Consider the following 14,618-nt stretch of genomic DNA (forward strand, 5'->3'; position numbering starts at 1 on the left):
AATGCAGAGAAATCTTATCTAAAAGATGAATGATACTCCATGATTTCCTCTAAAAAAATGATACTCCATGAAGTTAAACTGAATTTCCTCTAAAGAATGAATGATACTCCATGAAGTGAAACTGAATTTTAGGCCCATACATGAAGTGAAACTGAATGGTGCAGAAGATAGTGGCAGGGAGGGAGGGAAAAAGTAGGTACCTTGTGAATCCCACACCATCGGAGATGCCTCCTCCTCGCTGTCGCCGGACCTGCAGCCGCAGACGCATCAGAGATCTATCTTTTCTAATCTGTAATCTAATCAATCTAGGGGCGTAGAAGGGGGAGGAATCGTCCTCGTCCGAGGACCCGCCGGAGGAAGGAGGGTGCAGGAATACGAACCCATCGGAGCCGGAGTCGGAGTAGGAGGTCGCGTCGGAGAATGGCGGCGGAGCGGCGGCAGGAGTCGCCATGGCTCGCCACTCCACTCGTGTGCTGCCTGGAAGTGAAAGCTGGGGCCTTCCTTTTTCTTTTCTTTTCTTTTCTTACCGCCCATCGGTCACCGAGGGGTGGGGCCCGCTTGGCAGAGGTCGAAGAGGAGTTATTATAGCCGTGAGGAGCCCAACAAACTCTTCAAATTTGACTTCTCAAATTCTTGTACTACTGCTGCCAAACTTGAAACTGTAGTTGCTATTTTCAAACTGCTGCTATATCTCGAAATGATTGTACTATTTTGCAACGGCCATATTTTGTCTCGTCTGTAAGAGAGTCGGGGGTGAGTTTCGGGCGGCCACGAAGAGGGGGGTGGTTTTTCCAAAGATTCTCTTGAGGTCTAGATAAAAGCCGAGCGGCGGAAGAGATCTGGCGAGTTCGTCTTTTTGCAAACCGGTATCGGATAGCGGTTGCAATGGGATTGGGTTTAAAATTTGAAGAGTGGGAGAGGACGCCTGCCGCTTGAACTTGCTCTTGTACTACTACACAACTGCAAATCATTTTAAATCGTCTCAAAACAGCCTCCTCTTAATTTAGAATCCAACTGCATCTTTGGCTCACACGATTTGAAAAACACAGAAATAGAAATGGAGCATTCAGACGCCACGACATTTTGAATCATACAGAGAACTCAAATCGTGGAAATGTGTACATTACACCAAGACTTTCCTTGAATAATAGGCGCATATTACAGTTGCCACAAACACACAAAGGAAAATTTCAATTAAGGACCATATATAACGCCATCCGGAAGATTAGGTGCATATTGTGGTTGTCAGTTGTGACAGAAAAAGGAAAATGTTATGTTGGTCCTCAGCAGAAATTTCCCTTCTAAATCACTTGCAAAGTAGAAAAAAAATCCAAATGGTTTCCAATTTTATAAACAAACAAGTAAATAGATCCTCCTGTGTAAATAGATCCAAATGGTTTCCAATTTAATAAACAAACAGGTAAACGGATCCTCGGGCCCTCTTATGCAAATTGGTTGTGTGAAAAATGTCAGACAACCAAGAATTATTCATCCTGACAACGCACTTTTATAGGACGATGCTCTTCTCCATCCAAATACGAATTTCATTTCATTTCAGCACGATTATTAGGACGATGTTATGTGAGACATCATTGTTTTAGAGAGGGCTGAGCAATCTCACCAGGTCAACTTTGTTTGTAAGAAGAAGAAAAAAACCCATGAATAAATCAGTGAAGACCACCCAAGAAACACATATACTTACACTACATCAGAGGAGGGGGGAAACCAACACATTGGTGAGGCCAAGGATTATACACACACCCACACACCAACCAACCAATGTGTCCAAAAAAATCGAACAATCATCATCATCATCATATCATAGTCCAGGTTATATTATCCTTTGCTGCAAGAGAAAGCTTCCATCGCCTTCTTCCTCTCCTCCTTGTATATTCTACGTACCATCTAGTTACATGATGAAGTAAGCTCGGATCACCTCAATAATGGGTGCGCGGCACAGCGGACACTTCCCTCCACTTCGAACCAACTCGTTCGCGCATTTCGAGCATGTGCACATGTGCCCACATCTGCGCCACCCACGAAAAATCATGCTCAGAACACTACTGGATAATAATAGGCAATCATATGTTTCAACAGCTTGCACCCTAATAATAATGGATAAAAAACCAACCTGTACAGAAGAGAGTCGATCGGAGTATCACAGCATACACAGCAAGTGCCTTTCCTCACATTCATCCATTTCGATCCATCGTCGATGGTCTCCTTGGGTTCCCCTGAGACACCATGTACATCGGCATTCAGGGTACAATCGTATAAGCACAAGAAAAAAGATAAAAGGCAAAGCTCTACACCAAGACTAAATTTAGCAATAAAAGGTGCTGTTAATGGATAACTACCAGCATTTTTTGAAGGTGAGACCGAGCATGCCAAGCTATGTCTTCCTTTCTAAATTAGCCCAGGATCCACCATAAGAGTTTATGTCGAAAACAGGAGTTACTAACCTTGCTCCCCGATGAAGCGATTCAAGGCCGCGGAAACTTCCTGCCTCACAGAACGTTGTAACTCAAGCTGCATATCCATGCAAGCTTCCAACATCCTTTGCATATGACCCATACCTTGCTGAAGTCTAGCCATATCAGCCCTCAAATCATTAATAGCCTCCCATTCCTGCAGAAGCAAACCAGAAGAAACATTATATGCCTTTAGCTTTTGATATATAGCCTGCAAAACTTCCCTAAAATAACTTAAAATGTCCTCCCATCAATCTTACAAAGAAGGGAAGTTATTGCAAATCCGATTATCTATAACAAAATAGTCCAAATTAAAGCAAACAAGACCAAGCGGTGCTCGACTGGCTAGAGCGCATGCCTGTAAGCTCGCCCACCCGCGTCCAAGGCGCAGCCTCTGCAGGTACCTCATTTCTACCTAAACAAAATGTACAGTCAAGGGAGGGAACTTCCCCCTTTTAACCACGTTTTTGAAATGCCAACAAATAAAATAGTCCAAATTAATGCAAACGAGAACCGAGCAGGGCTCGGCTGGCAAGAGCACACGCCTGTGAGGCACAGCCTCCGCAGGTGCCTCACTTCTACCTAAACGACATACCGTTAAGGGAGGGAACTGTTAGATATATTATGTCTCCTCTTCTAACAGATCGGTCTTTTGGGATAGTTGGTTGATAGGAATATCTAACATGCTATCGGACATGAAGGGTCTTGGGTTAGGAATATCTAACAGAAACTTCCCCCTTTTACCACATTTTTTAATGCGGCAAAAGAAATTAAAAAGTGAATAAAAGTGTGTGCAGTAATAAGAATGTCAAAGAGAATAGCTCACGATATCGGAGCGGTTGATGTTCTGTCTCATCCAGTTGTTATGATGCAGCTCCGAATGCCAAAGTGGTTGACGAGGAGGCATAGGTGGAGGTGGGATCACTAAGCGAGGCCTAACATTTGCAGCATCACGAAGAAGTTGCTGTTCCTCGTCGTCATCTCCATGCCGCTGCTCTTCTTGATCTTGCTCCTGCTGGTCAGGGGTTGCTGCTGCTACCGCAGGTGTTCCTTGCAGATTCAAAGAGAGAGGACCACGACCTTGGCGTTCAACGTATGACCGGATAAGGCGGTCTAGGTTTTCACGGAAAGCGCTATCAAGAAGATTAGAAACGCTCCTTCTGCAGAATTATTGAACAATGTATATATCAGCGTTAATAATAAGTCACGTTTGGTGCTGAGCTTCTCTTAGTCTTAGTGCAAGAAAGAAAGAAAGAAAAACCTGCTTAGAAGCTCCCTTAGTTCTGTGCTGTAGACATTATCGTCATCGCCAGGGGTAAATGTATTAACTCTTCTGATGAGCGTAGACTCCTGGTCAACGGGTTGCTCTGAATGATCGTCATGCCAGTTATGCGCACTCCCATTGGACTCATCGTCGTCGTGCCACACTTCATTCATTTCTGGAAAATGATCGTCACTGGGCCACTCATCACGCACTTGTGCGGGATCATTACCCTCCCTGTTCCACTCTCCACGCGCTTCTTGGAGATGATTATTGCCTTCAAGCGCTTCGGGGAGATGGTTACTGTCAAGCTGCTCTTCATGTGCTTCAGGAAGATTATTATCACTAATTGTTGACTCATCACTTGTTTCCAGAAGATACGAGGCACCTTGACGATCTCCAGCCTCTGTTGTCCTCTCATCAGACGATGATGAACTGCTGTCCGCACTTTCAATCCAGTTTCTGCCAGATCCCTCTCCAGTCGTAGTAATAGCATGGGAAAACTGATCCCAGTCTCTTCTTCTATCCACCACCTCCAAATCTTCCTGCCAACCCTCCTCCTGACTATGAGGCTCGGACAATCCTTCAGCAATACTAGGAGCATTGCTTCCATAATCTGACCCTGTTGCTGTCTCTCCAATTCGCTGAAGATCAACATTATCGTTTGCCTGTCGATGCATGTCCTGAGTATCTTCAGAAGCAGCACGGCTTGATTCAGAATGGTCAATGGTTGAGAGCTCGACAGTCTGAGCTGAAGATGAATCCGACCGGCTAGCTGCTTGACCTCGTACAAGATTCTCCAATCTGAAACGGAAATCCTCCTCTAGTTATTATTTAGTTCACAGTAAAACGTTCATGCAAGTACATTATAAGTGCAACAGCTAAATTGGTCCCGAACTCGCATATGAGATTACAGCATTTCACTTCAGATAAAGAATAAATCACACATTTCAACATGAACCAGGACAAAAATACATTTTGTGAGTTTAGTGAGTAAATGCTTGCTTAAGCTTAACATCATCGATTGATCCGTTATTGGAATCTTATGATTAAATCCGTGGGCATCGTATAACCATCATTGCTCCAAACATCATGCATACGTTTGATTAGGACAAATATCAGCAAAATGGGGCGCAAACAAAATGATCAAACTGTAGCGATATCAGCATCAGTACAACTAACCACTAAGAATCATGCATGCATGGGCACTCCATACATATAAGATGGACCTCCTCCAACCAAAGCAACAGAAGCAGAATGTCCCGACAATGACCCATCAATTAGTAGTCCCAAAATCAATAATTTCGCTTGCATAAATCCTTTCCAGGAAAATAAATGGAATGCTATTGCTATTATCCACTAAGCATGGGCAGCAGCAGCAGCAGCAAGGATAAAGATGCGAGCTTGCTGACCTGAGGCCGGAGACGGGGTGGCGCTGCCGGAGCTGCCCGAGCTCCCTGGCGGCCACCGACGGCTGCCTCCTCTCCTCCTCCGGCAGGCCGCCGTTCCGCAGAAACCTTCCCCGGAGCAGCGCCTGTGGTTAGAAAAATCTCTAGTAAGAAATGAGCAATCGTGCTACAGCTAATGGAACAGTGGCCGGCGGCTTGTAGGTGGAGGACGACGCACGCACGTGGATTCGGTTGCGGTGGGGGAAGGCGGAGACGGCGCGGCGGAGGGAGAGGCGCTGGAGCTCGGCGTGGCGGTCGGCGGCGAGGCGCATGACGAGCTCGAGCCTGGCCTGGCGGCCGCGGATCCGGGGGCCGGCGGCGGGCGACGGGGGCGGGTGCGGCGGGTCGCCGCCGTCGGCGCCGCCCTGGTCGCGGTCGCGGTCGCGCGCGGCCTCCATCTGGACCTGGACCCAGTCCCGGACGAGGCGCACGCGGTCGCGCTCGATCTCGCCGAGCCACCAGCCGGCGTCGGCGGCGGTGCCCGAGATCCGCGCGGCCCGGTCGTCGCTCCAGCGGCGCGCGGCGCGGCGCACGGCGTCTCCGTCGGCGCTGTCGGCGCCCGGGGAGCCCTCCCTGCTGCTGGATCCCTCCTCCCAGTCGCTCTCGCTCCGGGGCTCCGACGGCTCTCTGCGGGGGCGTCGGCGCGGCGCGGTCACGGGCGCGGGCGGCGGGGCGTCGGCCATCGGCGGCCGCGGCGAGGCATTGGGGTTTGGTCGGAGGGGACGGAGGCAACCAACGGAGGTGGAGTCGAAGCAAGTCAAGGTGGAGACGAATTTGGTTGGCCGGAGAGATTAGCTAAAGACACGATTTTTCTTCCCTCTCCTTTTCATTTCCTTTCCTTCCCTTTCGTATATGCAATAATGATTCATTCAAAAGAAATGGCAATGATTCATAGAGATGAGTGTATGCGCGTGTATACGAGCGCTTGTGTCTGTACTGATGCTCAAAAAAAATGGCAATGTGGTGAGAAACCTAAAATATTGCAAAATCCATTATTGGTTTCCATTTATGTCCGCAAAAAAAAATCCATTACTGTTTTCTCTCGTTATCCGCATTGACATATTCTGAGACAAGATTGCGAGGAAGGGACCGATTACACGATTAGCTACCTGGTAGGTCCCGCGGCTACAAAATGCCTCCCACTCTAACAGAAACTACATTTATTTAAAAAAACTATAGCAAAAACTACAAAAATTTCTACCCATGGCCGGGTCCCGGCACACCAGAAGATGAAAAAATGATGTGTTTGTAGACCTCATGGCCTCATCCCACCGTCTCAAAGCATTCTCAAACAACAATAACAACAACAACAACAACAACAGAGTTCAAAGCATCCATGTGCAATCAAATGATGATCATCTGATGTATAACAATATATAAGTTTTCTCCGTTGTTGTTTGTTGTTGCTGTTGTTATTGTTGTTGTTGTTGTTATTATTATTGTTATTGTTGTTGTTTCAAATTGCATTTACGTCATCGGTGAGCAAGGACAATTCTGACCAAAAAGGAAAAGTATAGTGAAAGGACCATATACAACAGTTGCTCATTCAACTACTTTTATACATAGATGGTGGTGATGTGGGCCACCGGTCATTAGTTTGAGAATGGCAAGAAAAAAGACAATAGTTTTAACACACAGTCTTCCTTTTCCTTCTTTTTTTCTTTGTATATGGAATTATTATTCAAAAGATAGAATTATGGAGGGAAACTTAAATGTTGCAAAGTGAATTACTCTCTTCGATCCATATTACTTGTCGGAGGTTTAATACAACTTTGTGGATTGGAGGGAGTATTGTTTTCCTTTATATCTTCTGAAAATGCATTATCATTTCCTCCGGTTGTTCACATTGGCATCTTCATAGCCAAGATTGCAAGGGAGAAACCAATTACTCTCTTTTTTTTTGAATAGAAACCAACACGCGATTAGTTCATACTTAGCCAAGCAGTTGCTGGAAATTAAACCCATTAAGCGTCAGAAGAAGAGCGGCCAACCAGCTATGCCACGTGGCGCAAGCTGGTTGGCCGCGGTGAGAAAGCTTTTGGAATATTTTTATGGAGGTGAGGATTTTTTTTGAAATTTTTTTGTAGATGGAGGTGAGGACCCCATGTATTTTTTTAAATGGAGGGCTATGCAAAGCGGCGCTCGCTGATAAGGCTATGATGATATTTTTTTTTGTTTATTTTTTAGATGGAGGTGAGGATTTTTTGGATGTTTTTTTAAATGGAGGTGAAGACTCTATGTATATTTTTAAATAAAAATGTGCGTGCAGCTTCCTCTCACAGGGTGACGCTCCAACCATTAGTATATGATTCAGCATGAGTTTATTACTCCCTACAAAATGGCTCCTTAGAATAAAACTATTGAAAAAAATGTACTCGCGTTGGGTCCCACTATCCTGGATGAAAAAAAAATGACGTGTTTCATAGATCTCACAACCGGATCCCAGCTGAGTTCAAAGCACCACGTGCAAAAGAACGTCTGGTCATTCGATGTATAACGGTATAAAAGATTTCTCCTACACTACTAATATTATACCAATTCTAAACCACTTCCGTTGTAAATTGCATCTATGTCGTTCTCGCATGAAAAGGGAAAAGTGTATATAGTGAAAGGACTATATGCAGCAGTTGCAATACCATTTCTCCTCGTGTACACCAAGGATTTGGCATACTTTAATGACAACTTTGCTTAACCAACTATTTTCAGCCAGAGATGGTGGTGGTGTAGGCAAGCAGTCGCTAGTTTGAGGCTGACCTCTAACGAAAAAGCGACTAGTTTTATCATATGATTGGTTGGAGAGGTTGGATGCAAGCAGGGTTTATCTTTTCTTCCCCCCTTCACCTTTTCTTTTCTTCGTAGTATATGGAATAACCATTCAAGAAAAATTGAAATCTTGAGGGAAACTTAAATATTTAAAACACTTTGTGTTGTGTCTCCACTTGTCCACTGCTGACATCTTCATAAATAAGGTTGCAAGGAAGAAATACATATATCACAGAAGAAGAAAATACAACATGTTCATAAACCTCTAGCTAGGCCGGACCCCACTCCCTCCAATAACGGAGCAACAGAGTTCAAAGCATCCATGTGCAAAGAAACAAACATTCATCATTCAATGTAGTATAACGGCACGGCAGAAGATTATCATACCATTTTCATTGCAAATCACATTCGCGCTGTCGATATTCACCGCAAGAAGTCTTGTCGCGGTGGAAAAATATGAAAAGGGAAAGTAAAACGACAATATACGGCATGTTCAAGGAAAGTACACCAAGGATTTGACCTATTATTTTCAGAACTTTGCATGTTCAATTATTTTTGCAGATGGTGGCGGCATAGGCAGGCAGAATTATCAACATTTCCGGAATCGGCACCAGACACTACTCTGAGACAAACCTCTAAGGAGAAAAATAAAACAGTTTTAAGTAAAGGATTACCATACGATAATTCGCCAAGTCAGCGTTTAGATGCGCCAATATATTTGTTTTACACATTGCAAAAATAAAGTCATTGTCATGTGATATAGTAGTCATACATGACACGCGAAACAGTAATAATAACAGCAAATATCGCAACATAAAAAAGAACATTGTTCTCCCAAAAATGCTTGTGTAATAGTACCGCATGAATTTGGCAGCAGCTGCAAACATGGTTAAAACATCGGTTTCATCAGGAAAATAGAACAACCATGTGGAATTCTTTAGTTGGTGCAAAAGCTGAAACAGGGGGAAAGTAGCTTGGAGTCTTGGGACTTCCTCCAGGAATAAACAGACGCAAGGTGCTAAGCTAGGATTTGGTGCAAGGTGTGGCATTAATTCCCTCCGTGCAGCAGCGCTTTCAGATTCAGAGAATTCTTTGGTTCCAAGCCTAGCATCTTGACTTTCACAGCAAAAATTTAACCAAGTGTAAACATCAAGTGCGGCTCTTCTGTGTGATCTTCACTCTTTCCGCAGCCCGAACATCAAATGCAGCTACTGTATCTCTTGCTAAAAAACGCGAGTTTTTTCATAGGGTATCTCTCGCTCTGGTTTACTTCTTGCGTACACCAAAAAGACAGACATCAGCAAAAATCAGCTTATTTTCGTATAGCGGCGCATAGGAGCGTCCGTCCCATGGCTTATTCGAGGATCCTCTCTCCGGTCGAAAAGACGTTCCACACCACTGTCCCTACTATGTACAGCAGAACAGCCACCTGAAACACGCTGTCCCAAGAGCCTGCGAGCGATAAATACAGTAGGAAGTTAGCATATGAAAGAGTTGCATATTCTGTGTGAAAACAGGGTTTCACCTTTCTGAAGGATGTAGCCAGTGGCAGCAGTACCAAAAACTCCTGCAAGCACGCCGGCGGTGTTCGACAGCCCAAGAAGCACCCCCTGCAATTTTGCAGGACACTGTCTAGTCAGACACATTCATCGGATCGCAAGCCAAATCAAGCAACCAGTAGCCAATGTCTTATCTGAAGAACTAGTGAACACAAGAACAGTGACAATTCAGACGAGGACATTACCGCGTAACGCGGTCCTATATCCTGGTGGTTCGAGTACAGCCCAGACTGTGAAAAAGCATCACTCCCCTACCAAAAAATGAACAGAAATATCAGCAACCAATCATAGCACAAGATTTATTTGTGTTTCAGAAGTGCAAACCTGACTGCATGCCATACACAGCACGGCCATGGCTGGTGTGCGGACTTTGCTCAGCAGTGTCAAGAACAAGGCTGGTCCAAGAAAACCGATAGATTGCATGATCTGCACGGAGACAGGTTGCAAAGCATGTCAAGATTGGCAACTATGCGCAGAACGAACTTTTGCCCAGACACACACAAAAAAAATACACACAGGAAATAATTAACAAGGTACTGAAAATGAACTTACCTTGCGAACATTTGTTATCGAAACCCCTCTCGCAACAAGTGTGTCAGCTATCCAGCCACCAACGTTTGCAAACACGGCCATTGTCAGCCACGGCAGGACACACAGAAGCCCGGACTCGGTGAGATTGAACTTCAGAACCTGTATAAAACCGTTCGGTGGGTACAGCATGCATGACATGAACCTGTATAAAACCGGACGAGCAATGATGAATGCCCAACATTTTGCACTAATAAATTACCTGATTGTAGTATGTGGGCATCCATGTAAGGAGAATGAATGTTCCCCAGTTATGGCAGAAATGTGATACTATGAGGGCCCATACTGCAGGCTTTGATAGGATTAACTTCCATGGTATGGAGGTAACAGGCTCCTTTAAGGTACTACCACCTAGTATGTGCCTCTTTTCATCTTCGGTTACTTCCGGATCTTCACTCGGAGAGCTGCGCGCCTAATTAGAACAGAGACCAGCAATGAGCTGAATAGCAAGGATGAGAATCTAAAAGCCGAAAAAACGTCACCAAGTAAAAGTTTAGCATTCTCATTTCCAGAGCTGTTCATGTTAAATTAAATTCTGTGCACAGCAAGTACTTATGACATATGCAAGTGCACTGAGAAATAGCACCGCATGGCAGAAGGTGAGAAAGGAGTGCAAAAAATTGGTATGTCTTACTTTGAGTTGCCACAGTGTAAACCAGATGCTTCCCAGGGACCCAAATCCATAGAAAACAGAAGGCCAGCCGAATTTGCTTATCAGGAAAGGTGAGAAGGCCAGGCCGGTAACTGAACCAAGGTACATTCCACTGTATACCAATGCAAGAGATCTGCTCCTCTCTGAAACCGGGATCCATTTGGAAAGGATGTTGTTCATGGCCGGCATGGCAACACCCTGTTGGAAAAATAGATATAAGAAAAATAAGCCAAAAGGGCATTTTTTGCAACAAGAGATTGATTTATTAACGGTGTCTGTGCTACTAATAATTCTAAGAAGCTGATATATATATCCAAATACTTGATGATCCATAACATTTTAAGGCATATGTTGTCTATACATCTGATGAATAGCATAAAGTAATTTAGAGGGGGCAGTAGAAGACATCTACCTCGCCTATTCCCATGAAAGCACGCACGACGAGTAGGAACGGAAGGCCAAGCTTGGCAGCAAATGGTGTAAGAATTGTTGCAATAGACCACCATACAACCCCGAACCCAAGGACCACCTTGCCGCCAAAACGGTCAGCCCAAATGCCTCCAAGAATCTGCAACACAAGTTCACGAAATCAAGGACGGTGCCCATGTACATTCAATTGAAACTGAAACTAAAATCAAGAATCTGCGACTGCAAGCGAAGGTGAACACTGAACAATAAGAAACAAATGCAGAGAAAAATGCTCTAGGTACGAATATAGCAATGTACCTGAGTGAGAAGGTAGCCCCAAAAGAAAGAAGACTGGATGAGGCCAACGGTCGCCGGGCTCCAGCCGAACTCCGCTGACATCGGGAGGATGGCGATACTCATATTGACCTGGCAGGGTTCAGTCAATTAATTCTCAGTACTGAAATAACAGTCACAACAGAAAAAAGGTTCAGTTACACAAAGCACTAATGAACTCACACGGTCCATGTTGCAGAGCAGGAATGAGAAGAAGCAGAGGACGACGATGGTCATGCGCTTGGGGAACTGCTGCCACCAGGCGGGAGAAGAAGCAGCCTCTGGGCTAGCAGCATCTCCGACCAGGACGGCGGCCTCTGCGGGGACGTCGCCCAGCGGCGCCCCGGTCATCTCGTACTGCTCGGCCCTGCAGTCTCCGCGCTGCTTTCTGACGGGCGCTCTGTACTCGGGCTGCAGCACCCCGGCGGTGTCGAGGCCGGTGAGGTTCTTGGGTTTGTGCCATCCGCTGGTGACCGGGTCCGAGGATAGGAAGCACTCGACCCTTGACAGGACCCTCCTCTTCACCAGGCCTGCATTATTGTTGCAGAGCCTCATGGGAGTAGAGTTGAGCTGAGGCTGCTGAATCTGAATGTGGGCAGAGAATTGGTTCCCGGTGCTCCTGGAGACATGCCGGCCGGTTCCTCCATTTCTGTCTCCGGCAACCAGCTGGGAGCACACCGGCCACCTGGTGTGTGGCGACGACGTAGAGGAATACTTGATCATCATCATGGTGTGATGTTGCTGCTGCTTTCCTGTATGTATGTATGTATGTATGTATGTAAGAGCAGCAGTCAGTTGAGCATAAAGGTTAGGCCTGCAACAGAAGTGCAGAAGGCATCTCAAGGGAAAACAAGACACAACTAACTCAGTGTCACTACACTCTCTGTATTCCCTCTGTGACAGGTGCATTTCTAGATTCCCTCTGTGATAGTGCTCTAAACGCCAGCTTTTATATTAGTTTACGGAGGGAGTAGTATTTATGGTTGTGGAGTGTTGAGCGATGGAATGCTGTAGGGCTCATTCAGTTTGGAGGAAACTAATTAAAACGGAGGAATTACAACTAGTATAGGAATGTGAGAGGATGGCACTCGAAAAGTGAGTGGGCGTGCAATTTCCTCCCAAGACATAACATAGGAAGGAAATGTCCTAGGAAAGAAAAGAAAGAGATTCCTATACTCTGTTTGTGTTTGGTACAAACCCAATGCATGCACGCTTTTAATCTGGGAAACTGTCAATTCGGTATCTAGTGTGTTGGTTCTGGTGTAATACTCCCTCTGTAAACTAATATAAGAGCATTTAGATCACTACTTTAGTATTCTAAACGCTCTTATATTAGTTTACGGAGGGAGTACTTACTAATCTACTACTCCAGCTGGTGGATTCGTGTCATTCCCCCCTAACCAAACCAAGAGAGTGAAGGAAGGATGGGAATGAAGAATCTGTCGAGTACGCACCTGCTGCTGGTGAAGAAGAGGAGGAGGAGGAGGCGAGGAAGGCTGCTCTGCTGGAGGAGAGCACCGCCCCCATCGCCATGGCCATCCAGAAGGAATGCTCTGCTGGAGGAGGCGAGGAAGGCTGCTCTGCTCTGCTGGAGGAGCTTGCTGCGTCCACTCCAGGTAGCAGCAAGCTCAGGTCAGGGAAGCTGCCGGAAGGAAGCAGCTCAGCTCAGGGGCAGCATCTGTCTCCGGTGAAGAAGGAAAGGGAGGAAGCCATGGAGCGAGCGAGTGAGGGGAGGGGACGAGAAGGAGAGGTGGACGTGCGGATAAGTGGACTCTCTCTCACCTCTCCTCAATCAAAAGCGCCAGCGAAAACACATGGGCATCTGCCTGGTAAAATCTCCCTCCGCCACCGCCACCGCCACGGACGGCGAGGCTTCCTCCACGTCGGCGTGCTCTCGCGTCCGTCCGATCTGCTCCGCCTCCAAAGCTGGAGCTGGAGCTGGAGCTGGAGCTGGCGTGTCGTGTCCCCTTCTGCATCACGGGGCTCCGCTCCGCTCCCTCCTCGTATTCATGAACAACAAGACGCAGACCAGTGGGCCCACTGTGGATCTTCTGGCAACTAGCGTCTGTCTCGGCTCGCTCGGGCACAACCACCGGACAAAAGCTTCCCTCCACCCCCTACACGTCCGTCCGACCGACCCAACTGCATCCCTCATACCGTCCCTATACGTTCAGACTATCAGTTCATGTCTGGGGTGAATATAGGGAGGCCCAGGCACGTCAGGACGCGTCGGATCCAACCCAAGCTGGCTCACCCCGACCCCACAAATATCCCCTCCCTTTAGGCATCCGGACAAAACCCTAGCCACTTGTCAATCTACTCCAATTTCAATCCGCTCTGATCTAACCATATCTTATCTTCGATGATCTCCGGCCATCTCCAACATGGCGGGCAATGGATCCGAGTCCAACAACTCTGGATCCGCCGTCTAGGACCTCATCTCGTGCGGGGGACGAGGAGGAGTTTGTCGTCCGCATGTCTCTTCGCCGGTCCCATGAGGGAATCCGCCCGAGCTCAGCCATCCAAGTTGTCCCGGCGGGAATTAATCCGTTGCATCCGAGCAAGTGGTGCGGGCGGCTCAAGGAGCCTGGGCGAGACGGCTCGCGGTATAGGCGCTCCGCCACGGACGTTCTAGAGCTGGTTGTGGAACCCATGCGGTGGGTCATCGTCGTCGTCAGATGACAGGCAGACAAATGGGGCACCACCGCGCCGGCCCTTCTGCCCGGTGAGCCGAGTCGCCATGCCTCGGACTCCGGGAGCCGCCGCACGCTCAGAGGACGCAACAAGAGCAACCAACGGTGCATGGGAGTACATGCCGAAGACGACACACCGAAGTTGCATGAGCGACGTTGGTCCACTCGGTGATGGCTCGGAGCGCCTCGGCCCGCGGTTGCATTCACCCTGGACACCCGCCGGGCATGACGTGAAGCTCGAAGAGCCGCCCTTGTCCAACCGCGAGCGATGGAGGGCGAGCCCCTTGTCGGACAACACAGATCGAAGACTCCGCAGCAACCACATCACAATCAATTGGGTCGGTTTTGGACTCCCAATCTGCTGCCTGAGCCGGCCATGGTGGAGCGGAGGAGAAGGGAGAGGACAATATGGAAAGGGAGTGGAGCAGAGCAGTCGAGAGTG

At 47.1% G+C, this 14,618-nt stretch overlaps 2 protein-coding genes across 2 annotated transcripts in view; both read right to left on the reverse strand.

Annotated features, from left to right (window-relative positions):
• The window catches only part of LOC119287217, a 9,472-nt gene extending 3,506 nt beyond the window's left edge, over positions 1–5,966 (reverse strand). Inside the window, exons 1-8 of the mRNA XM_037566741.1 lie at positions 5,363–5,966; positions 5,145–5,266; positions 3,733–4,536; positions 3,298–3,631; positions 2,463–2,628; positions 2,132–2,234; positions 1,914–2,027; positions 201–250 (exon numbers count right to left, since the gene is read on the reverse strand). Coding sequence (XP_037422638.1) covers positions 201–250; positions 1,914–2,027; positions 2,132–2,234; positions 2,463–2,628; positions 3,298–3,631; positions 3,733–4,536; positions 5,145–5,266; positions 5,363–5,863 — 2,194 coding nt within the window. The 5' untranslated portion in view covers positions 5,864–5,966. The remainder of the gene's footprint in view (positions 1–200; positions 251–1,913; positions 2,028–2,131; positions 2,235–2,462; positions 2,629–3,297; positions 3,632–3,732; positions 4,537–5,144; positions 5,267–5,362) is intronic.
• Positions 5,967–8,658: 2,692 nt separating this feature from the next.
• Positions 8,659–13,267, reverse strand: LOC119287218 (probable anion transporter 4, chloroplastic). Its single transcript, XM_037566742.1, has 11 exons — positions 12,938–13,267; positions 11,667–12,235; positions 11,469–11,576; positions 11,155–11,310; positions 10,725–10,940; positions 10,293–10,502; positions 10,055–10,192; positions 9,827–9,928; positions 9,688–9,753; positions 9,469–9,553; positions 8,659–9,395 (listed from the first exon to the last, which is right to left on the reverse strand). The coding sequence occupies exons 1-11, from the start codon at positions 13,020–13,022 to the stop codon at positions 9,298–9,300; spliced, it is 1,833 nt and encodes a 610-aa protein (XP_037422639.1). The 5' UTR covers positions 13,023–13,267; the 3' UTR covers positions 8,659–9,297.
• Positions 13,268–14,618: the final 1,351 nt, after the last annotated feature.

Source organism: Triticum dicoccoides, chromosome 4A, assembly GCF_002162155.2.
Source record: "Triticum dicoccoides isolate Atlit2015 ecotype Zavitan chromosome 4A, WEW_v2.0, whole genome shotgun sequence".
Lineage (NCBI taxonomy): Eukaryota > Viridiplantae > Streptophyta > Magnoliopsida > Poales > Poaceae > Triticum > Triticum dicoccoides.

Excerpts from the sequence above, each read along its gene's own strand:
- LOC119287218 (XM_037566742.1), bottom strand. The coding sequence starts at position 13,022 with ATGGCCATGGCGATGGGGGCGGTGCTCTCCTCCAGCAGAGCAGCCTTC. Across the intron at positions 11,577-11,666 it reads TGCTCTGCAACATGGACCGT|GTCAATATGAGTATCGCCAT; the intron begins GTGAGTTCATTA and ends GAACCCTGCCAG. Across the intron at positions 10,193-10,292 it reads TGCCCACATACTACAATCAG|GTTCTGAAGTTCAATCTCAC; the intron begins GTAATTTATTAG and ends GGTTTTATACAG.